The 26249-nt window shown below is 36.3% G+C and overlaps 1 protein-coding gene across 9 annotated transcripts in view; it reads left to right on the top strand.

The window, feature by feature from the left end:
* The window catches only part of LPP (LIM domain containing preferred translocation partner in lipoma), a 669323-nt gene that overhangs the window by 549316 nt on the left and 93758 nt on the right, over positions 1-26249 (top strand). For all 9 annotated transcript variants that reach the window (XM_076003023.1, XM_076003032.1, XM_020286688.2 and 6 more), the window contains one exon: positions 3111-3280. In XM_076003023.1, coding sequence (XP_075859138.1) covers positions 3111-3280 — 170 coding nt within the window. The remainder of the gene's footprint in view (positions 1-3110; positions 3281-26249) is intronic.

Below are 26249 nucleotides of genomic sequence, written 5' to 3'. Positions count from 1 at the left end.
CATAGTTTGTAAAATTTTTTTGTTAATGTGTAAAGGGAACATTCGGGCACCTTTTCTGTCCTGCTGATGTATAGGGCTATTTTTATTTTTTGTTCTTCGCTCTTTTTCTGCGCTTGTGATTTTAAAGGTGCCAGACTGGCTGCCCTCGAGGCTGGTGTCCCAATTTATCCCAAGAATAGGAAAAATATGGGATGCAGCAGAGCTGGTCATGTCTGGGTCCAGCATATTAGGCTGACCCAATCTGGAAGAATATTCTCCAAAAGGAGAAAATTGTTCCTTACGAATACAGTCCATCTGTTTTCATAGCTGAGAAGACAAAACCTTGTTGTGGCATCACCAAACCACTGTAGTGCTTTTGGATGCAATAAGCCACAGCCACTCTTTGGAAAAACTAGAGTGTTTTTTTCTTACTTCCATCTTCACCTGTCAGAATTCCATGGTTTAAGGTCAGTCTCGAATGCCTCTTTCTCCACAAAACCTTTCCTGAGCCTCTTCAGATATGCTTTCCTTCCACATTTCCATAGCACTTTCTTCAAAGACATGTTGCACGATTTGTCACGTGACTTTTGAATGTATATAGTCTTGGAATGACTGTAAAAGACACTGACGTCAAATCCATTTCTGTATATCACACAGAAGCAAAATATAGTCCTGGGTAAAGAGTAGATACTCAGAATGTCTGTTGAATAGATTGAAAATGTCAAAGCTTATCTTTTCATCATGCCCTTTATGGCTCTTCTCTGACCTTTCCCTCTAAATCAGTGATGGAAATTTGCTCCCAGATCCTCATGGGTAACTATCAAACTCTCCATAAACCATGTAGGTTTAGGCTCTTGGATTCCACATATTACATTTTAGGCAACTGTGGTATGGATCAAAATTGCTACCTTTAGCTGCCTAATAGACCACCATGACCAATAGTTGGTAGCATTTGGCTAGGACTATTTTTTTGCAAAGTGTGGTCTGTTTCCCTGTAGTCCCAGGTACCCTATTTCATGAGTTTGCATGACATCTAGAAAAGGAAAGAATAATACAAAAAAATAATTTTGTTGACCTGAATTTAACAAATTTGAAATGTGAAATTCCAGGGTTCACAGGAATCCAACATGTTCTTGATAATCGCATGGATTGGTGATCCACTTGCCTCTAATCCCTAAAGTTTTCTGTAATGAAATGTTGTCAAAAGGTGGCATGAAGATCTCAGAATTGTAACATTTTTTTCAAACAGCACAGTCTGTTTTTGTTATTTTGGTTTTTTTTTTTTTCAGAATAATCACAAAAATAGTGCCATATGAAATAATTGTGTTACTATAGGCATGGAAAGTCCAAAATTTTAAAGACAGCTTTTATCTTATAATAAAAAGAGGTACAAACTAACTCCTGGATAAAAGTTTGTAAGACCAGTCACAAAGTTTACTCTAAATATTATATAAAATTTTTTATCAGATGTTAACAGTATGGTATCAAGACTTCATAATAATATCAACTATAATGGAGACAGCCTAGTTCCTAAGAGTTTATTTCCAACACTTTATATTTTTTATGATGTATACTTTGGGTCATACTTAAAAGATATATTCAAATCTTAAATACTTTCCAGGGACACATGTAACCAAAGAGAATTAGAAATGTATTTGTATTTTTTCTCTCAAGTTGAAATATTTAGCCCTCCATTTTTGAGCGTGAAATGCCTGTCAATGATCCAATGTGATGGAGTGCTGAAAGCAGTCTTCAGTGAGAAATCTCCCCACAATGCTCCCGAATGTCAGATCTGTGTTAATCCTGATGCACACAACCAGAAATAGCCAATATAGCACAGTGGTTAAGAGCATAGATGCTAAAGCTACACTGCTTGGTCATCCATACGCTTAGCCATTTTTAAATTAGTTAACCATTTTGTGACTCAATTTCCTCATTTGTAAAATAGGAATAATAACAATACCTATACATGTGTTGTTGTGAATATGAAATGAATCAATATATATAAAGCTCCAGAAAATATGCCTGACATATGTGATACATAGGCTTGCTATAACTTACCTGTCAAAGCCTGCAGATTCTTGCTGACATCCTTAGTGTCCTAAGATTATTTGTTAGGATTTTTTTAATTCAGTAGAAACAAAGAATAAGAAAGGAAACTAGATGTAGACCTGACCTCTGGCTCAAGTTTCCCATGGTGGAGCCAGATAGAGGTACAGATTGCGACCAGTGTAACACCTCTCACTGACGTATTTGTCTTAAATTGTATTTTATTATTTTAATTTAAAAATTAAGCTTTTAAAAATTTCTACCAGATGTCGATAAGTGGGCCAAATGCTCCATTACTCAATTTAAGAACACTGGAACTTTGCAAAACACCGTGTGAACAATGACAACTAGAGCGGTGAAAGACTCATAACCCTACAGTGTATGGAACCATTGCAGGATTTGGGATGTTCAAACTAGGAACAGACTTGGAGGCAATGCTAACTGTATTTTATTATCTTAAAATGTGTCAAGTCCAAGAAATGAGATTTGTTTCTTGAGGCCCCAGATAACAGAAAAGAACTACTGGGTCAAGTGAGGAAGCATCATGGCTGAATATAAGAGAGAACTTTTCAGCAGTCCAAGCAGTCACAAAAGGCATTACGTTGGGATCTGCTTGTCACTGAGGGCTGGCTACAGAGACCTTATAACCTACTGAAGTTTGAGTTTGCATCCAGTTCCTTCACATCATAACTGGATGCATAGAATCTCGAAGAAGATTATGGACTGTTTTATAGATTGTGCCTTCCACTCCACACATCTTAAATCACGTTCTTTTTATACTTGCATGTGAGATTCAAGGGTCCCTCACATCTAGGGTTCTAATGTTTGTTACTTTCTATAAGACCTCAGGCTAAGAGAGCCAATGTCCTCAAATTATTCATGCAAAATCCCCACCATGCTGGTCATGCAGAGCATAGTGGTATCTGTACTGGTGATCTTGCTAGTGGTAGGGAGGGCAGTGGTGGCGGTTGTGTTGCTGCTGCTAACATTATGACTCTGCTGTCTCCTCTACATTGCCCTCCTTAGAAGAGCTGAAGTCCTCCTGGGTTTGTTCTTAACAGTCAATCCATTTGTTCTTTCAGGCCGCTGTGCTCGCTGTGGAGAAAACGTAGTTGGGGAGGGTACAGGCTGTACTGCCATGGATCAGGTCTTCCACGTGGATTGTTTTACCTGCATCATCTGCAACAACAAGCTCCGAGGGCAGCCCTTCTATGCTGTGGAAAAGAAAGCCTACTGTGAGCCCTGCTACATTGTAAGTTCCAGATTTGTTCCTGAGATGTTTTGCAAAGATGTCTTCCTTGGCTGAATGCTAGTCACTCCAGATAGAGTGCAACCATCAAATCTTTTTTCTCCCCAGACTTCAAAATGTGTGTGTGTGTAAATTAGCATATTATAATTTTTTTCCCATATATCCTCACTCATAAGAAGCCAGACTAGGGCTAGGACTGACATTCAGTTAGCTGGGAAGATCATCAGCCTGTGGCTTTCAAGCATGTATGTACTACCTAGTGTGTTCTTTCCTGGAGCTCAGACTTCCCAAGTAGCTGAGTCGCACCTCTCGTTATTTGATCACACCCTGCATTTCAAGTTCCTGTATTTTCAGGGAAACTTTGCAGGACCTCTGGGCATGTCAGTGTTCTTCCAAACTACTGGATCATTTGAATCACCTTTTATCTACCCAGAATGTTGCTTACCTCTCTTATCCTGCAGGTTTTCAATGGTGCAGAGAAACCCTTTATCATAGAGCATCTTACAGAGAAATGGATAGTAATGCTGACTGAGCTAATAATTCTAAGAACACAACGACTATATTTTAATGACATAGCTGAGTGACTAAAATATAAATCACATTATCTTAGCTCTTTGTAAGGCTACTTAATCTACATATTAAGCTCTCTAATAGTGCAATTTGACAAATTAACACAAACTTTTATTTTTAATCTAATGTAATTTTTTTTGGTATCCTTCTGCATGATTTTAATCTTTGTTTAACACGTTAGTGGCAAAAGCAGTCCTTTTCTTGCAAACCCACAGAAGAGTCTGACTTTCAGTGCCCAGGGATTTCAACATAAATGAAGCCTTGGATACAAGATATTAAGAGTCATACATAGCTTTACAGATTCCCAAGGTTCAAGTTTATTGAAGAAGTTTCTGGCCTGGTTGATATTTTGCCATAACATGACAGCTCTAACTCATTTTATCCCTGAGTTCTGTGGCACAAATCTGAAAGTTCTTCAAGATTAAGAGTGTGTAGATTTAAATATAGTTTTGCATCTCCTAGGTTCAATTTTATTTCATTTTCTTCCCAAAGGCAACTTAAATACATGTGCCATCATTATAAAGCCGTACAATTTTAGAGTTGGAAAAAAATCTTAAGATTATTTGCCTAACTTCTGTCTTTCATAGTGAGAATACTGAGATGTAGAGAGGAGGAAAGTAACTTTGTGTGCTCTATCATCAGCCAGTTATTCATCCCCTTAATCCCATATTCCTTACAAATGCCACGTGGTTTTAGTTTTTCCAAAACATAAAGACAAACACATTAATGTCCTTTTGCTCTGGAATGAGCATTTATGTATAAGGGAAAGTCTAGTAAACAAAAGCTTACCTCTTTAGGACATAAGAATATTTCAACCAGTCTGGGCAATATAGCAAGACCCTGTCTCTACGAAAAATAAAAAAAATAAGCTAGGCTTGGTGACACGTGCCTATATTTCAGCTACTTGGCAGGCAGGAGGATCACTTGAGCCCAGGAATTTGAGGTTGCAGTGAGCTATGATCATGCCACTGCACTCCAGCCTGGGCAACAGAGCAAAAAAGAATATTTCAAATATCACTCTTTGAAATCTTTATTGAAAAGAGAAAAGCATTACATAACCCCTTGCTATTTTAAACAGACTATAAAGACATTCATAATGGCTTAGGACCACCACTCTCAAATTATTTATTGCTATTAGCTCTAAGACGGCGATGTTGACAGAGTCTTTTGAGGCACCTAAGGCTGTTTGTCCTTACATTAACACTAAGTAACATAGACTGCTGTGCTTTTTGTAGTTCTTGCTTTTATTTTTCATTGCTTCTTTGACTACATTGTCGATTCTTGCTACTTTAGTGATACTCCCATGGCGGCCTTCTTCAGTTACACTTTTTATCCCCTACAAGCTAGAAACCATATAGACAATATTGGGAAACAATATAATAGGGTGGGAAGAACATGAGTTTGAATTTGGTTCCATCACTTAATGTTTTGTCTCCTTGGAAAAGTTACTTGATCTTTCTAAGCTTCAGTTTCCTCATCTATATAATGGGGGTGATTGTAGTATTTCCCCCAAAAGCCCATGAAAAGGAAATGAGGCAATCTTTGTAAAGTACATTTGGCCTTGTTCAAGAAACAGTAGTGTAGTAAATGTTATTCTGAGATTAACTTTAATAAGATTTCTGGGCCTATTTAATATTTTTGAATGTGAGAACGTTACACATGTGCAGTGAAATTCACTTGGCTTTAGGAAATTATGGTAACCTTTCAGATGTACCCCTCTTCTATTTTTAAATGTTTGCTTGCTTTCCCTAGTGTATAATAAGACTGAAGAAAGTCTAATCTGACTAAATAATGGGTTTCTACAATGTGTGGGCTCAAGTTGCAATCCCCATTCCAAGGGTAGGATCTTTGTGATTCTTTAGAATGCCAGCCCATTCTGCTTTGGTTTCCTGTTACTATACTGTGCTCATGAGATGAGGAAAGCTAGCTGGAGATGTTTAATCGCATACTTGGAAGAGCTGGAGGAATTTAAATAATAATGGAAATTCTTACTGTCCTTTTTGACTTCTTTCCCTCATAAGAACCTTTAGTCAAGACTTTTCTTTAATGAGATACATCCATGGTGACTCTATAATTTAATTCTTATCAAGATTTAATTAAGCTTTACTCAAAGACCCGTGTTCAGTACTGATTCCAGAGTTCAGCACAGCCCTCAAGGTCTCAGATGGATATATTCACACTTTAATTTCTTCTGAACTTTCATAAGTCCAATAAGCTCCACACTAGAAATACATAAAGGGTGGGGAAACTGGGAGAATAAAATAAAATTATTTTGTTTTGAAGATGTATGAAGGATAACTCTAGAACTGAGTGTGTCTTTCTTGGAAACAAAGGCAGTTTCTATGTGAATCCAGCAAAATTGCTTTATGTTACAGTTTTGGAAATGGATATCTAAAAAGCATTCTATAGAGAGCAGAGAAAACCTAGCTCTGGACCATCAGTTAGTGTACCATTTTTTTTTTTCCATTGATGTAATCTGAATATTGAAGAAAGTTAATTATTTCTATGTAAGGACCACCCATGTTTGATACTGAGTCCAAGAATGAGATCAGTCTAATATAAATTAAATTTAATTCTGCCTAAATTAGTTGTTAATAACCTTAAGATCCTATTTAAGTTAAATATTTACATAATTTTGAGGGTAAATGTACTCATAATGTCTTCAGCTTTGGTTCAATGATTATTAAAATTTTCCTATGGTCTATTAAATTCTTAATCCTTGTATGTTAGTAGCTGTGATTGAACACGTTTGATTCAGTATAGCATTATAATTCTCTTTAATCATTTTACATATGTTTTGTTTTCTATTTTTTAACCTAATATAAATATGTATATAGTTTTCCATTATTAATAATCTTCATGTTTAAGAGTTTTAGGTGTTTAGTTTTAAGTTGAGTTTGCACACTTCATTTTAAAACCATTTGCCCACTCAAAAGGTACTGGATATATGCTAATATTTTAGTATTGTAAATAACCTGCCTTTAGATAGCTGAGTATTTTTTTTATTTTGAATTATATCTTTAGCATAAATTCATGGATTTATGTTACCAAGTCAAGTTTAAGGTAATTTGGAGAACTTTTGCTTTACTTTGTTAGATTACTTTAGAAAGATTTTTCTCATTTATAGAAACATCAGCAATAATGAAACCATATGTTAAACTGTAACCTATCCCCTATGGGAGAAGTTTATTTGTATTTATTTTGGACCAATTTAAGAAGTGCATTATGTAATAGTTATTTTAAGTTTGTAAAATTATTAGCAAAATCAACAAAATGGTTTTCTACTTTGCTGACATATCTTTTGAAAGCTTAGTTTTGATTATTCTTATAGAGTTGAATAAATGAACAGATTAAAAATAAGGTCACTAAAACATCCTTGGAAAGTAAAGTGATATTTTTACTAATCCTGAATCTCCTGGTATCACCTTGGTACGTCATTTAGCTGCTGAGTACTGGTGTTCTAATTTATTAAAAAGTAAGATTAATTTCTTCCCTGTCTTCAAAGATAAAGAATGAACAAGTGTGAGGTTTTGTATGTCATGAAATTATTTACTAATATGAAGAGCTTAATCTAATTAATAACATTTTTATCATTGCCTTTCTCCCTTAGCACAATACGATATAATATAGAAACCCTCTAAATTTGGGGCAATTTTCTGACTGTAGTTGCTATGGAAATACCAAAATAAATAGATGTCATAGAAGGAGTGTGAGCACATAATATGAGAAGAAGAGGTTGGTGCTTTGCTTAAGAAGATTTTTATGTCAGTATGAGTATGAAGGACAGAAAAATGTGTCCTGCTTATGTGTCCTTCTGCCCTTAATGAGACAGGCTTACTCATAAATTTAACAAAAGAATTGCTGTTTTCTTCCTAGCATTGCCAAGGATTCTGGGTCTAGGGACACAGCACATCAGAAATTCTCAGCAAAAGTCTGTTTATGAAATGGCAGCCAAGTATCCTCCCCTAGACCAGGGCTCTTACTCAGAGTGGATGGAATCCAACACCTAACTCTCCAACAGTAGAAGTTGGTACAGACATTTTTATTAGTGTTGAAATCCAAGTGATTAAAGGGCTCTGGAAATAGGAGGCCAACTCCATGGGAGACTAAACATTTTAAGGTACCTGAACTTGGCGCATTAGTGACCAACACACTAGCAGCCTTTTGCTCCTTTATGTCACTAAATAGCTACAGTTAAGACATTCTAACTTTTCAGCCTACATCAAAAGGTAGGTTTTTATACCTCTGCAGGAAAGCTGTCTTTTTATATACTCAATTCCTCTTAATAAAATGTTTTAAAAAGCACTTATGGCCAGTGCTTTATGTAGGTGTTGGAAAAGGAACCAAGTCTCTTTTCTTAATTGCTTCTTTCATCTCCAAGGAGTGTTTGTCCTTTCCTCTTGGCTCTCTTTCTCTGTCACAACACACACATACACACACACACACACACACACACACTTACACACTTCTTCTTGATGTTTTATCATCATTTCCACAGAACCTTCCCAGGAGGGAGAAAAAAAATGTTTCAAGAAAAAGAAAAATTTGTAAAGCACTCTCTTGAGAGGTTAGCCATGCTACCCACTAGGAATAGTTATCTCTTCTATTCGTATAGTCCCTTACATTTTACAATGCTACTGAGAATCTGTTATTACAGTTCTCATACCTATTAGAGCTCCCTGAAATAGTCAGTGGGGGAGATTATTAGTCCCATTTTGATGTTTTCAAAGAAAATAACAAAACAAAAGACTACGGTTTTTCTAACTTGCATTTTACTGCTAGGTCCATGCTACCAATCTGCAGTCGATGTTCAACTTTTTAAAGACATAAAGATCCTGACAGATCCCAACTACCCACATGTGAAATCATCTGTAATTATGGCTTTCTTGTTCCAAGATTTTAATTGATAACCACCTGAATCATGCCTTCCAGTATTACAGAACCTAAAATGCTGAAATTAACAGATTAAAAACCATAAGCCCTGTCTTTTCTTGAGCCTTTTCATGTTCCTCTCCCTGAAATGCCTCAAGGAAAGGCATTATAAGGCAAAAAAAAAAAAAATTATAGTTAAAATATTCACAATAACAACTAACATTTGGCGCTTTAACTTTTACAAAGTTAGTCTTAGAAGCTGACAGCTTGCTCAGTGCCATGGAGCATGAATGTCAGAGCTAGGATTTAGGACTTGACCCTGGCCTTTGTTTTTTAAGTCTAGCTCTTTCTACACATCCAACAGAAATCACTAGGAATCTCATTTGTTGTTGCTAGGTTTCCTTTTTTCTAATTAATTTTTCCTCTATTATCATTTCTTCATAATGTCAAGTTTTCAAAAAGAAGGTTAACCCAAACTCTGAATTTTATGGTTGTGTCTTTCACCTTATTTTTAGATATGTTAGAGAAATATTGATCTCAATATAGTCTTTCTTATGGTAGTAATTCTTTTATAAAACCTAAGTTTTTTAGTGGTATATGCTCATTAGAGAAAAATTAGAAGGTAGAAAAAAAAGGTATGTAATTCTTTCATCTAAATATAATAACAGTTCACTTTTTACTGCACACTTCTTTTCTACTTCCATATACCTATGGGTATGGATATATGTATATAAATGTAAGCATACAGATGCATCTATATACATATAGATGTATGTGTGTTTACACACACACACAATGGGATCATATCATTAATATTAATTAGTAACTTGCTTTTGTTACACAACAGTATATAAAACTGTGCATTCTATAAAAATATTCTCTTTTAAATATTCTGTGAGCATAGAAAAATAATATATATCACTTATGCATATTTCCAAAAAGTACCTCAAATAAATATCCCCAAAGATAGATAAACTAATCAACATAAAGTGTACCAGAAAGCCAGAGAAAATAAAATGGTGGCAAGCAATGAAGTAATAAAACTAATGATTAATGAAGTAGGTAAAGATGTAATAGTAAATTTAGACCAAAAGAAAATAATATTAATAACCTGCTAACTATAATAATAGTAGAAGACAGAGTACAGTTCAAAACAAAAATATCAAATAGGGCAAAGAACATTACTGTATTGATAAACATCACAGTTCTCAATGAGGAACAGCCCTGAGCCTATCTTCATTAAATATAATTACATGGAACTGTGTAATACAAAAATACTGATGAAATATGAGATAAAAATGGTAAAACCATATTCTTTATAAACCTTTAACATATTTCTTTTGGTCTTTGACAAATCACTAAAGGAATTAAATAATATGTCTAATAATATTGACTTTATTAAAAAAAATGGACACTGATCTATACAACCAAAGAGTTTCTATCTTCTTCCTAAATCTCCAATGGAAGATTTAGAAAAACACATACCATATGAAGTCTAATAGGAAATTGTGGACAGTTCCTATTTTGGCTGGCAGAGTTACACATAGCTGTGCAGTAAAACAAGAAATATATAAATAGGTAAATAAACACATTCTTAGGGTAATGAATGCTTAGAAAGTAGTGATGATGATAACACTTCATTGAAATGAGAATGAGATGTAACCAAAGTTGAATTCCAAGTAATACTGGTATCATTAAGTGCAACAGGAAAGAGTGCAAATATATTAACTTATAAAGCTAGAAAAAGACAAGATAAACAACCTAAAGGAAGAAGAAATTCATTAAAATAAAATGTTATTGATAAATTGAAAAATACTAGAATTTCTAGGTCCAAGAAATGAAATTTTGAAAAGAACAATAAAATAAACATGTGATGAAGATAATTAAAGAAATTATAGAAAATTAGGAGTGGAAAAGAAGCTACTAATTTTCTAGACATTTTAAAATTATTACACTTAACATTTTATATGAGAGACTATTTTCTATGTAAATCTAAAATACAAGTGAGAGAAATATGAATATCCTCATAAACATGGAGGAAATGCAGAACTGCTACTTGACAAACACCCAAAAAATTTCACTAATAGGATTTTTCAGATCTTCAAAGAGCAAGTGATTCCTGTGCTACTTCAACTCTCAGAGCCTAGCAAAAGAAGAGAAGTTTCCCAAATCATTTTATAAAGTCAGCGTGATCCCAATAATAATATGATACCTAAGTTACCCCAAGAAAAAAACTCTTTCACAAATGCAGAAATCCTAAATGAAATATTAGCAATTGAATACCACATAATAAAACATTCCAGTTATTCCATTTATAATGTTAGGACAATATTGGAAATCTTTTAACACAATTCATTATATTGGTGTATCCAATTGTTTAAAAAACTAGTTATCTCCATAGATATTTTTCTTTAAAAGTGAATTTAATAAAATTTATCACACATTCTTGTTGAAAAACAAAAACAGTGGCTATAACACAAAACATAAGCTTTAAGCTGTAATTAATATATGCATTTCATTTATGTACTATTTCTAACATTGTAAAGATGTTAAGCATAATGATAATGGTCCATGTACTCATTATCCAATTCAAGAAATAAAACATTAAAAAATGTATTTGAAATCCCTTAGGTTCTCCTCCCTGATCACATTCACAAAACTCCAGACAGAGATAGCTGCTATTCTAAATTTGTTTTTTATCATATCCATGCATTTCTTTATATTTTGAATATATGTCTCTAAACAATATATAGTGCTGTTTGCATATAGTGTTTCTTAATTTTAAATAAATGGCATTGTGTCATTTATATTTTTCTGAGACTTTTCCACTCAAAATTTTAAGACTAGGATATACAGATACTTACAAACGATTATTCTTTTAGAAAACCTAAAAAATTCTAAAATATTAGAATGATCAAATTTCAGTAAGCTAACAAAATAAAAATTATCTAGGTAAAACTTTAAAAAGTATAAATGATCTAAGTGAAGAATGCTATAAAACTTTGCCTGAGTAATTAACTACTGAACAAAATGATTTTTGGAAATGCTTTGGAAAGCAACATTTTCATGGGGAATGAATAGTTACTATGCTGTTCTTTGCTAATGGTATTTATGTAGCTTTTTTTCCCCAAAAATAGTCCCTAGACTTTTGCTAACCTTGATTTCTCCTCACCGCATCCCTGAGGCTCCTAGGAGAACTTACTAGTAAGGAAAGGGAGGCATAGACCTCTAAGTGGATGCTCAGAACAGCAAAGAGGCCTAGGTGAGCATAACCTTTTCTTCCCAGTTTGATCTCAAATCATATTAACTTGTGTTGTCATAAAATTGGAATGTTTTTTAAGGGCCAGAAAGAATCTTAGAAATTTAATAACGTCATTTTGTAGCTGAGAAAACTAAGCCCAAAAAAGTTGGCTGATTTGCCACAGGTTATATGGTTTATTAATGGCAGAGGCAGGACTAGAAAACATGAGTTTTGATGATGCCTTCAGATAACTGCTTTCTTTAGGATTGGCTTGAAGGGTTTAAACCAAATGTGGCTACAGGTTCAGAGAAACATCCCTAGAAAATGTTGGAATCAGTAGATTTTGGTTGGAGAGTATAGAAATAGGACAGTGTCTGCTTCAGCCTTAACCAGAATGAAGGGTCTCAGATTTCCAGGTTAAATACCTCTGAAACATTATGCTAGAACCTTCCCACTGCCCTAGTTTGTTTATTTTTAAATCAAGCATGAACTCACCACTAGATGTATGCCAGAGTTTGGATGAATGTCAGCATCAGGCCACTGTAATAATGGTTTAAGATTATTTAATCCCATTACTTATACACTTCATTAGGCTGAGTGAATTGTTGGCAGTGGTTCAGTAAACTTCCTTCTTTAGAGATAAAAGGATGGAAAGAAAACAGAGAAGGAGTCTATTCCTTATTTTCTTTCCTATTTATCTTATAATGGATAAAGGAATGATAATTACCCAGCTGTAGCATGGGATCTATGTTAATAGGGTCTCCTAAATTTCTCTGTATCCTCAGAAGGAAGAAATGGAAAGAAATATTTATAACCTTATATTTTCTATTAGAAGAAAAAAGTTTAAGGCAGAGAGAGGAGAGAGAGAGACAGAGAGAGTCAGAGAAAGAATGCTATAAAATCAATCTTAAAATATACCTGAAAATAAGTTTCAGGATTCTACGTAAGATATTCAGTCTTTCACTTAGGTGGCCCTAGTACAAGGCAGCAAATAATTTTAAAGAAACAATATAAAATTTAAAGTCAGACCTTGTTCACACCCAGCTTGACTAGCTGCTATTCTGCGTTCACCCCATTTCTATTAGCTTCAATTTCCACACATTTAGAATGAAAGTACTATTTCCTACTTCACATGGTTATATGGCTAAGTGCGTATCCAGAGAAGACAGAACTGAGCAAAAATCAATGTGGGGACTGTGAATAGTAAAAACTACACCAAGGCCTAGCTCAAGGGACATACACACATACCAAATCTGCAAGGGAGAATTTTGCCTAACATGAGTCACCGAAGGACAGTTGTAAGTCAGCATTTCAGTCTCTGGAAGGTTACCTTCACGTGCTGATTAGAGCTCATGGAGTCTGGTGGATGCCAAGTCATGACACCCCAGAAGATTGGTCTTCCCAAAATGTGTCAGAGGTCATCTGCTTTGAAATCACCCTCAAGTCTTCATGGAAGAAGGAAAGTTCTGGACCCTTCCCAGAATTTCTGCACAAGAACATAGGAACTTTGCATCTTTCATAAGACCTTAGGGGTGGTAGGCAATGAGAAGGTGGGTTCTTCTTACTCATATTCAAGTTTGAGGTCCATGTGACTGTACTTCCAGCCCAGCCCATACAAGAAGTGGCCTCAAATACAATCTTATCTTCCATCCTGTCACCTACACGTTCTTCTTACAATGCTTGACTACAGTGGACTCTTCCCCTGGACATTGGTATCTGTGGTTTCTCTATGCCCATGCTGTTGTCTACCTGGTGCCTTTTCCTATCTCCATCCTTTAAAGATCTGTATCAACCAGCCTTAAAAAGCTTTCCTGAAACTTCCTCACTTGCATGTAGCCTTTCCTGAACATGCAGGGTTTTGTTTTTATTTCTCTCATAGGATCTAACCTTACTATGCTGGTCATATAAAATCACTGGGGTCCTTGACATACTCCTTTACTGACATAGACCCCCTAAAGAGTGTGTGTTTGAGAGGGGTAAAGGCCACATGTGATTCATCTTTGTCTTTCCATAGTGCTTATCATAGTAGCACAACAGTACTATTGCTGCTTTGATAGTCATGGGGCCTTGAAGGGGGACCTGGTGTCGCTCTAGATGCCAGTGTCTCCTCACAGTCTTTGGCTCACATGTTCTTTGCCTGCCCTTTGGTGCAACTTGGACTTGAGACCCTGGGTGTGTTTTAGAAGGAAAGATGAGAACTTGGCTCTAGAAACCTATGAGCAGAGGCATTGCTGAAATGTAAATAGAAAAGACTGAAGGGAAAGATGTGAGAGTGAAGCCAGCTGTCTGGCTTCCAGCCGTAGAATTATCATGAAGAGCTGCTGTGCTCAAGGTCAAACACACAGACTCGCCTGTGAAAGTGGCCAGGGAGTTTGAGTGGAAGTTCTCTGATGTTCTTATGACTTTGAATGGGACATGATAATTGCTTCCCACAGCCAGGACCTACTTAAAATAAATTAATAAGTAAATAAAGTTTACTTCCTAGATCTCTTCTTTTGCTAACTTCTCTGTAGAGGAAGGGGGTACCAGCTGAGGCTGACATCATCATTGCAGCAGGGCAGGTGTTCTTTTGAACACTTTGCAGTGACAAGGGCCTGGTATATTGTAGGTCTTCAAAGAATATATTTTTTAACTTCAAGATCATTTAAGAATTTAGTCTCCCACATTTATAGTATGGGAAAGTAAGATGCCAAGTGCAGAGATGTACTGGTCATTCTTTAAGCTTCCTGAAAATCATAAACACACATATGTGATGGCTTTTTAAAATATTTCCACCATTGGACGTATAGGTATAACATTTATCAGGTGTCTGGCAGGAGGGAGGGGGGAATAGGGAATGGGTATATACATATATAATGAGTGCAGTGCGCACCATCTGGGGGATGGACAGGCTTGAAGCTCTGACTTGAGGGGGGAGGGAGGAGCAAGGGCAATATATGTAACCTTACCATTTTTACCCTTATAATATGCTGAAATTAAAAAAAGAAAAAAAATATATATCTCCTATTTTTTAAAAGATATTAAGCATCTTCGACAGAAGTTATTTTTATTTTATGGACTCTTCACTAATGCTAAAAGATACTTGAAGCAACTTATATTAATAAAGTTCATGGAATATGTTAGTTAAAATTGAACCTTCTAAAATATATTTCTAAAAAATGAATATTTATAATTTTACTCTAAGTTAGGTAAAGAATCTAAATAAATTCTATTTGTTTAGCATGCCACAAATACAAATGATTTTCCCACAAAATGGAAAGTACAAAATATGTTGGGGCCTCAGAGGAAAGAACTAAGGGGAGGGGAGTTTAGGAGTATTTGGGAAAGGAGGTATTCAACAAGAAAGTCTTCACAGAGGAAGAGGCCTGTACCCCTGTGTCATACGGTAAATCATACTTTCTTTTAATGCCACATAGTCATTCTTTTTCTACCCCAACAAACAAGTAGGAACTGTTATTATTCCTTTTTACAAATTAACCAAATCAAAGCTTAGAGAACCAAGGGCTTTGGAAAATGAGGTATTAGTGTAGGATTAAAGTAGAAGTTTGAGCTCCTGGACTCTAAATGTTAGCATCTACCTTAACCTTAAATAAATGTGTGCCAACAGATGGCCTGTCATCAGATAGGTTTTTTTTTTTTTTTTTTTTTTTTTTTTAATCAGCAAGGCTCATTTTTACAGCTCTTAAGCCCCACCCAGTTTGGTTACCTCTGTTTTTAGAATCCTTTCCTTTGCCCTTCTAGCTGAAGAAAAGTAAGCACTTCTCTCTATATATTTTCAAAGCTTTTATCTTTGCCTTTGTTTTAATCTTTCACCTTTGTTTTAACCCTTTACCATTTCTACTTTATATTGGTAGATAATCTCACACTCAGATAACATAGACCATGAGCTCTTTTGCGAGCAAGCTCATTTTTTCTGTTGTGTTCTTTGTGTCTTTTTTCCCTACCCACTTCCATCCTTTCCTCCATGTTTCTCAAAATAGTGCCTAAAACACTACCTCTCATCCTGGGGAATATTTAATACATTTTTTAAAAATGAACATATTAGTCAGCTTGGACTGCCATAACAAAAAAAAATCATAGGCTTAAACAACAGAACTTTATTTGCTCACAGTTCTGGAGGCTGGAAGTCCAAGATGAGGGTGCCGGTATGCTGGGGTTCTGGTGAGGGCTTCTCCCTGGCTTTCACCTTCTCACTGTGTCCTCACACAGTGTGCGTGTGTTGGGAGGCGGAGAGCAAGCCCTCTAGGGTCTTTTCTTATAAGGGCAATCCTGTCATGAGGGTCCCACTTTTATGACCTCATCTAGACCTAATTACCTCCTAAAGGACCCATCTCTCACTTTTTGGGTTAGGGCTTTACCACATGAATTTAGAAGGGGGCATGATTTAGTCCATAGCAATGAATTAGATGTTCTTTGGCCATAGGTCTGTAAGTGCATCATAAGCACTAAGTGATAAGTAGAGATTAGAATATCCTGTGTTTCTAAGTATAGAAGCTACATACCCAGTTATTTAACAGGGGTACATTGAGATTTTGTTGCCTTTAAAGGATTTTGCTAGATACTCAGTAGGGCCTTTAAAACATGGTACAGCCCAGGTGCATTTTCCTTTAAGGATGCATTTAACCTGCTAGATGTCATCTCATTTTTAAGACCACAGAAAAAAAGAAAACAGACTTGGTTTTTTTAGAAGATTATTGTACATTCCTATTACATCATTAGGACATTGGCACAAGTGGCAGGAAACCAAACAGGCCTGAGTCTGGCTGGGCAGTGTCTGCGGGTCATTCCAGCAAAGCTGCCAGAATAACGATGTGTTCTCCCATAAAGTGCTTTTTGTCAAAGTCTCTTTTGGAATTAACTCCTCATGCACAGATCAATAAACTTCACCAACTTGCCAATGTAATTAAGAAGTGGCAGGTTAAGCATTGCTGTTAAGTTCAAAGTAAAACAAAATGAAGAAGGTTGTTTTTTGTGTAATTGTATAATGCTATCAGATTTTTCTCAAGGATGTTTCTGAGTTCTTACAGAGGAGAATCCTTGGGGAAAGTGAGTGTTTAAACATAATGCATCTTGCATATTTTTAACTGACGCGTGAACTATGTGCCAATTTTAAGAGACACTGAATGAACTCCTTCTGAGTGCAGAAGACTATGCTCAATGTTACGGGGTGAAACAGAGCAGCATGAGACTTACACGTGCTCTCCTAGAGCCCTTGGATGACTGAGTGTGTCAGACGTGCAAACAGCTATAATATAAGGCAAAGTAATCCAATTTATTTGTGAGAGGGATTCAGGCAGTTGTGAGAGCTCAGAGGAAAGGGCATGTCTGCCTGAGAGTGAGGGGCGATGGGGACCCCCTGCAAAAATGGCATCCCAAAGGATGCAACATTTGAGCAGGGCCTTGGGAGTAGAGTAGGATTTGATATGGGGAAAAGAATTAATGAGGATTTCAATCTCTAAACAATTATTTTCCATGTTGAACTCAATTACAATTTCTAGGAATAAAGGAAAAGAAATCAGTAAAGTCAGTAAGGATTTATTGAGAATTGATTATATGTATATTATTTTGCAAAAAAAATTTGGGGTGGAAAAGTTTAAAAAAAAATCTTCCGATTCCCAGGCTTTTTTGCATACGTAACAGATAGTCTGAGACCCTTCTCTGATGACATGTTTACAAAGGCCAAATTCTTTTATCCCCGATACAACAATAAAGCCATGTTGGTGCTGCCTTTCTTTTTCTGATAAGGTGGATGCTTAAACGCTACGAACGAAGCAGTAAGTACTGCTCGGCAGTTTAAGTTCATTCTGCTGGTAGAATTGAGTAGAAGTCAATCTACATGCAATTAAAGCTGGAAAGAACTTTGAAATTTCTCTAACCTAAGCTCCCCCTTTTGCAGATTAGTAAACTGAAGCCCAGTAAAAGTGTAGTATTTCTAGGTAAAAGAGAGCCACGTGAATTTCCTAAGTCACATAACAATCAGTTTATTATTTGATATTCATATTACGTTTACATGGAAGAGAATGATTAGGCCTTTTCAGGAAAGAATAACTTGACTGTTAATTCCCCGAGTTACTTTTGGGTGGTATTAGGCAACTTCACTTAATAATCTACCTGTTTTCCAGCTATGTTAATTATATATCCTTTAGCATTTACCACCTGTACCAATCGCTTGGCATAATAATACCTTATACTTAAATGCATATGTGCAAAGCACTTTTAGAGTTGTTTTTCATTTAATGTTCACAACAATCCCACAAAGCAGGAGTTATTTCTAGATAGGAGAGAACTGAGGCTCAGAGAAGGTAGCCCATATAGCTAAGAAACTGAAACAGGGCTCTGATGTCCATTTTCTAACTGTGAGTCTAATTTTCTTACCTCTGCTTCGTGGTTGCCTGCCTAAATGGTCTTCAGTCCATCGAAGTCCATCCAATAAATATTAACTGAGCATTGTCTATATTTCAAATAGTTTAGTGACCACTGAGAGTACAGAATTGAAAAAGACAGTCACCAGTCTTTGGGACACTTACTGTTTGAATGATATAGACAAGCAAACAGATAGATGAGAATTTGGAATAAGTGTCATAATGGGTCTTTGAGCTATCTTTGGAGTTTTGTGGGGAGGGGTGGCAAAAGATTGAGGGGCAATTTTGCTGCTGTTTATCTAATTATGTCAGGCTTCTGTCTTCCAAACTAAATTATAAATGTCTTATAATGCCTTTTGTCTCTTTGCATCTCCTGAGGCTCCTCAAAGAGGCCTTACACTCCACCTGCATTCTGTCAATACTTGATGATGATACTGATGATTTTTCCCTCTGGAAAGATTTTCTGTTCACGCTTGGGTACAAAAGGTTTTGTTTTTTTGTTTTTGTTTTTATTTTTGTTTTTTGAGACAGAGTCTTGCTCTGGCACCCAGGCTAGAGTGTGGTGTTAGCAACCTCAAACTCCTGGACTCAAGCAATCCTCCTGCCTCAGTCTCCAAAGTATCTGGGACTGCAGGCACACATCACCAAGCCCCGGCTAATTTTTTCTTTTCTTAGTAGAAACGAGTCTCCCTCTTGCTCAGGCCAGTCTCAAACTCCTGACCTCAAGCTATCCTCCTGCCTTGGCCTCCCAGAGTGCTAGGATTACAGGTGTGAGCCACCATGCCCAGCCAGGTATAATAGATTTTAATTTATTAATTTTTGTTAGCCTTTGAAATTTCATTGTAAGGAAAATAAATAACTTTCAAATGAAATTAAGTAGTTAGTCAAAGCAGTAATGAAATTCTGTTTTAAGCAGCTACTGCTCACCCATGATTGCAGTTTAGAGAGTTGTACTTGTATGTACTGTCCTCTTCTGAAGTCGGTGAATTGTTACTTTCAATAGGCGCTGTTTAACACATCAAAATAGTGTTTAATCAGGATAAAATATCCTCATTATTTCCAAGTATCTTATCATTACTGTTTCATTGATGTTTTAAGTGGTATCAAATATTCCAGCTGTTTTCCGCCAGGAGGGGATGGATTTCAGTGCAATTCAGTGGCAAAGAACAGCCATGCTTTCAAAATTATGGGGAAATTTTTCCTCATAGTGAAGTTGTGATTAAATTTCTGAATTGCACAAGCTTGGAATTCTGCTGCTGGATGCCTGCATTCTGTATTGCTTTATTTTGGTAATATATTACAAACGGAATATTTCCCAGCTTATTTATATATATTTTATCATTTCTGAAATCTTTCTTACTGGCAAGCTTTGTGAACAAGTATTAATTCTCAAATATATAATAAATAAAGTGAAAATGGGGTCTTTTCTCTCATATTTCTAAAGAGAGCTTTCTTTCTTTTAATCGTTAAATTTATGAGATGTAATTTATCCAATTCTGCCATAGATAAGAGTTCATTATAAAGATTCTCAGTGAGCAGTATCTATGACAGAAGTGATCTTTTTGGTTCAGGCTCCCAGCATTTCCTAAGAATTTTAGAGTACACAGTGAATTGTAAGGTAAATGAGTAAATCAGGCTTGATTTACTGAACACCAAGACACACACCCATGTGGACATACAAACACAAGCACACACTCATGCCAAAGCCATGAACTCTACTATAAAACAAAGCTCCATGTACTCAGTTATAAAAATGTATGCCAGCCATAAAATTATTTTTTGAGTATTATTACAAAAATTTATAAGCAGACACTATTGCTCTAATTTATCAACCAAATAATTTAAATGGGACAAGTAAAAGAAACTGTAATTTAAAGATTTTTGAGTGTGGTGCTTGTAACAGTGTGTGTGTTTGTGTGTATGCGGGCAGGGATGTATTGAATTTGAGAGTAATTTATGGAAAGTGCTGCCAGCCTGGTATTTCAAATGCTACACAATTTGAATTTAAACTACTCAATGGGATCATTAAGATTATTATGCATGTTTTCCAAAGAGTTTGAATTCAAATGACAACTTCAGAAAAAAAAAAAAGATGCCCTTTAGAAACTGAAGAATGTTATTGCACTTATAGAAATTCATGCAGTTTGAAGTAATTTGCTACCTCCCCTTCTGAAAAAGTACCCAATGATAGTGTGCTTGAGCGATAGGGATGTTCAAGAAACTGCGTGTTGCAGATACATTTCCTTGATGAGTAAAACTGAATTGTAAAGCAGACTTTATGGATGTGGATTATTTCATTTGGTACAATTGACAATAGAAGATCGTGAAGGGATGTGTATCAATGTGGAACTGAAGCACAGATCTGATGATGGCAGAGGCTCACCGAGCAGTACATTAAAAGCCTCTTCAAGCTCATCACATGTACCATTTGGTTCCCTTTCTGTGGGTGGGTCTTGGAATATGGAGGTCTTCTTTCGTTTTTTGCCAGTTAACCAAGTGAACAGTTTACAAAGGAAACATACAGAAGGGTGCTTACTCGTTTTTCAAAAGGAGTTTTTTGGTAATGGATTTTGCAAAGTGATTTTGCAATGAATTTACCATTGTATTTTTTTTTAAATAAGCATAGTTCCAGTGATGGGAAATTTACCAGCTCTCAAGATAACTTTTATTGAATTCTCTGAAAGTTATAAAATTACTTCTTATTTTGGAAAAAAAAAAATCTATTTCCTTTCAACATCTACTCATTGGCTCACAGAGAAGTCAGCTAATACATCATGTACTTGACAGCCTTTTAAGTATCTGAAGAAAGTTTTCAGGTCCATCTCAATTTTCTTTTCTGGCTAGATTCTAGTTCTTACATCTATTTCCTGTCTGTCCTGGTATCGAGGTCTCTGACAGCCTGACCACTTTGTTCTACATTGGTCCAGCAGGTCAGTATCATTCTTCTAGTGTAGTGTGGAGAATTTCTGTTGGCTTAAATAAAGAAATTTACGCAACGGGCCATGTAGAACTTTATTTTAAAAAAATAAGCAAATAAGAACAACAACAAAATAAGAAATTCCTGGGTTACATTTTAAAGTTTAAGAAAAATTTTATAACCCATTTCCTAATTCTAGAGGAATAAAATGAGGTTGCATATCAGGCCTTGTTCTCCTTAGTCTATTTTAGGCAGAAGTGAAATGAGATATATATCATTTTCTAAGTTATATTAAATTATATATTTCATCTCCATCCAGGAGTAACTTACTCATTTCTTTACATATTTAGTACTCAGAACCATCTTGGTATAGGTAGTGTTGATTAATTCTTGAATTAAGAAACAATAATAATTACTTAATGCTCTCCCGTTTATCAAATATTTTCAAACTAAATTGGAGCCTGGTGAATAGATATCATCTTTTTTATTTGAAAATAATATATGAGGAAATGAAGGCTCAGGGAGATTGAAGGACTTGCCCCAGAACACAGAGCATTTGAAAGTAAAGCTTGTGGCTCTGAATCTTATCATTTAGACTTTAGCATCTGTAAGTCATCTTCCTGTCATTTCTTGGATTCTGCCTGGAGAGGACATAATTGTAAATAGCTTCAGGGGACGGGGAGTTCTGATTTCTATACCTCTGTCAGAGATATTAATCAGATTCAAGGACTCAGTAAATTTGAAACCAAACCTTTGGGTCTAGGAGCTCTTGAGAGCAGGATTTCTTTGGAGCATTGCAGTATCTGGGTATCCAAAATGATTCTGTAATAACCTGTGAGAATGAGAAGTCTGTGGGGGTCAGAAGTTGAGGCAGCAAATGAAACCCCTTTAAGGGTTCCCAACAGGAGGCTTACATTGTATCCAAATCCAGAAGCACAAGTGGGAGAATTGAGGCTTCAGGAAAAAGGGTGGCATTCCCAAAAGAATCAGGTGTGGAGTCAGGGATGGAGCTCAAGCTCAGGGCTCCCAGTCTCTAGCCAGGTTCTCCAGCCAGCAGGACACGCTCCTGTAGAAGCCCAGGTTTATGCTCAGTCTAGACTTTTAGTGAAAGTCCACTGCTTCTCCTTGTTTCTCCCTTCTGGACCAAAGCCCTCCTTTCTGCCTTCCTGAGTGTGCACCCATCGCTCCGCACTCATCCCACCTCAGGAGTGCCCCCCTTACATTCCCATCATACCATTCTGCTTCTGGATCCATAATCTTTATCAGACAGAGCCTACTGTCCCTTTCAGAGGGCTCCAGAAAATTTACATATTTGATCAAGTGTTTCCATTACAACAGCTCTTTCCAGTAATCCCAGTACTGGGCAGCTGATTCCAGTAATGGAAGAGATACTTTCAGCTGTTAGGCAATGGATCGCACTTTCAAAGGAGATTGAGCAATCTCTGCGTCAAGTTGTATTTAGAGCGTGAATCTGGATGCCAAAAGGCCCTTCTGGACTCAGATATCAGCACTGGAAAGCTTTGGGGTAAAAGAGCAGTTAGATTGCTCTTGTGTGTATTCTTTGGGCAGAACCCATTGGAAGAAATAAACAGGGTTTTCAGGTTTTTTATTATGTAAAATGGCTATAACAGTACTTACAGAGGTTTTGTGAATATCAAATAAAAAATTATGTTTGGGATAGTGGCTAGAGTCATATGTGGGACACAGCCCTCAGCAGTATGTACTACATTAAAAGAAAGGTAGATACGTGAGAGATATCCAGCATTCTACCACTGAAGTAAAGGGGAGACACTGGATGACCACTTCTTAGGGATGCTGTGGACAGTACTTTTGTCAAGGACAGGGGGTGGAGAAAGTGGCCTAATGGTCTTTCCAACATGAAAGTGAAACACAGATAAAGGACCTCTTTGTACATGGATCTCCTCACATGCTTGCACCAAAGCCCCACATGATATATCCTGTTTTCTTGTAAGAGCATCATAGTTATTCATTTGCCCTGGATGGAAATAATATGATAATACTAGTCACTGCTTTTTACAGTTAAAAGAAACTTGGCTTCATCTGCAATTGCAAATTCATTTCAGAAAATATCAACATCCAAAAATCCAAACTCAGTATCTCATGACATTCAGGACCATCCTTGTCACTTGGCTCAGTCTCCACATACCTGAAAGCTACAAGGCAGTGTACTGAACTCAGTTTTTAAATTGAAGAGACTAAATTTGAATACAGATTCTGCCACTTTCTATTTGTGACCTGGATCAAGATTCTTTGGTTCTCTAAAGCAAGGGTTTCTTTTCTATAAAAGGAGGTAGATAAAAGAAGGTGCTTATCATGTTGAACTACTGAAAAGATCAAACAAATTCGTGTGGGTTAAGTGCCTAACACCATGCCTGTCTCCTAATATATGTGTAATAAGTGCTAGCTATGTTTACTGAGATTCATCCTGAAGACACCTATCATATCATACATACCTTCTCTGGCAAATAGATAATAAATGCAATTCTTTACCCCTCTCTCCTGATACACCCTCCTAGCAGTATTCTAATCTGGATTAATGCAATCTCTTGTCTTTTGCTTGCCAAAACAGCTAAATGTTGCTGGAATAAAACACACAACCAGGTACATTGATATCATTATAAGTTGTGACCAACCTTCATCTGGGTATCAACCCTACCCACAGCTAATATTCTTACACTTGTTCTCAACTGGTTCATGTATTCTCCACTCTACTCTGATGTCTATCTCTTATCCCTGGTCCCTCCTTCTCAAGGGATGACCCTGCCTCATTCTTTATAGTAAAAATGGGAGCTGCCATAAGAAACTCCCTCAGCTTCTCCTATCAGATTTGTGCCCATCCTCCCTGTCCCTTAGTGCCCATCAGATTATGAAATGCCAATTGGTCTACACATATCTCTGATCTCTTCCTCCCCTTCAGGGTCCTTCCTCCATAGATCATCCATTCTTATCCTACATCTTCTACCTTTCCCTCTCAACTGGATTCTTCTTATCAGTGTGCATTTGTGCCTTAGCATGGCCCATATTTTCCCTCTATCAACTCCATAGCTCCCTCTGAGAAGTGCTGCCCCCATTCCCTGCCCTAGCATCCTGTCTTCCCCCCTGCCCAGCCCCTATTCTCACCACTCCTGTGTTGGCTGCCCTGGCTGAGACATCAGTGACTTCCACGTTGTCAAAAACCATAGGTCTGTATCAATGTTCACTTAACATGATACCTGGGGGAGGTGGAGGGTCTTCATCCTTAAAAAAAACTCGTCTCACAACTTCCTTGGTGCTCCACCCTCCTGGTTTTGTAGTTATCTACTTCTCAGTTTCCTCTACTGTCTAGTGCCCTTTGATGGCCCCTACATTATATAGTTTTCCTGGGCTCCTTTTCTTCCTCAGTCATCTCTCTAGTCACTGCCATACCTTCCAAAGCTTTTAAGTACCATCAATATGCTGACATATCTGATATAGGTACCTTGATGGTATTGTTACTATTTTTATCTTAGCCATTCAGATAGGTTTGTAGGGGTATCTCACTATAGTTTTAATTTGCATTTCCCTAATGGCTAATGATGTCAACATCAGTGTGGGAAAGGATGTGGAGAAACTGGACCGCTCATACTTTGCTGGTGGGAATGTATTATAAAATGGTACCACTCTGGAGAATAGTTTGGGAATTTCTTTTAAAACCATTCATGCAACTACATGTGACCCAGCAATTGCACTCTGGGGCATTTATCTCAGAGAAATGAAGACTTGTGTTTACTCAAAAATCAGTTTCTAGCAGCTATATTTGTAATAGCCCTAGCCTGGAAATAACTCAGATGTCCTTCCATAGGTGAATGGCTAAACTGGTACATGCTTACCCTGGAATACTATTCAGCAATAAAAAGGAAGAAATTATTAGTACATACAACAATTTGCATAATCTCAAGAGAATTATGCTGAGTGGGAAAGGCCATCCCCAAAAGTTACATACTGTATGAATCCATATATAACAATCTCGAAATGACATTGTAGAAATAGAGAACAGACTAGTAGTTATCAGGGGTTGGGGTTGAGTGTGGGGAGCAGTGGTGATTATAAAATGGCAACAGGGAGGATCACTGTGGGGATGGAACTACTCTGGATCTTGGCCAAGATGACAGATATGTGGATCTATACATGCGGTGAAATTGCATAAATCAAATACATGCATGTGTGCACAGGCACACAGACAAATGAGTACAAGTGAGACTCAAGAAATCTAAACAAGATTGGTGGATTGTATTAATGAATATCTGGCTGTAATATTATACTATACTTTTACAGTGTTATTGAAGGAAACTGGATTTAGGGTACATAGGTCTCTATTATTTATTTCAACTTCATGTAAATCTACAATTATCAGAAAAATTTAAAATTTAATTTGTAAAGAGGTATTTTTATACTTAAAAATTCCTATATTAACTGCAAAAATAAATCAATAAATATAAAATTTTTAAATATAAAATTAAATTAATATAAAAATAAATATTATATATAAAAATATTTATTTTATATATAAAAATAAATATTATATATTATATAAATTAATATAAAAATAAATATTTTTAAATATAAAATGTCATTAAAAATGACAATTATAAACTTTCCAAAACTTTGCATCTCTTTCCCTCCCCCCCACACACACACATCTAAGCTTCATTTTCTCTGCTCTACTCACAGTTCAGCTCCCTGCAATCTGGTTTCTATCCCTATCTCCCCACTTACACCACACTCCTCAACATCACCAGTGACCTCTTTGGAGCTAAGTACACTAAAGGCTTTTCAGTCCTTATCTTTCTTGAGCCCTTGCTGCATTTAAAGATGTTGACACTATCTTTTCTTGAAATATTTTTTTCATTTTACTTCTGTAACACCATACACTCTGGGTTTTCTTCCTACCACTATACACAACTTTCCACTCTTTTTAATAGATTTCCCTTCATTTCTTCATTGCTTAAATTCAATATTTTTCCTAGGTTC

This window comes from Microcebus murinus, chromosome 1 (genome assembly GCF_040939455.1).
Source record: "Microcebus murinus isolate Inina chromosome 1, M.murinus_Inina_mat1.0, whole genome shotgun sequence".
Classification (NCBI taxonomy): domain Eukaryota; kingdom Metazoa; phylum Chordata; class Mammalia; order Primates; family Cheirogaleidae; genus Microcebus; species Microcebus murinus.
This window is presented reverse-complemented; position numbering and strand designations above follow the sequence as displayed.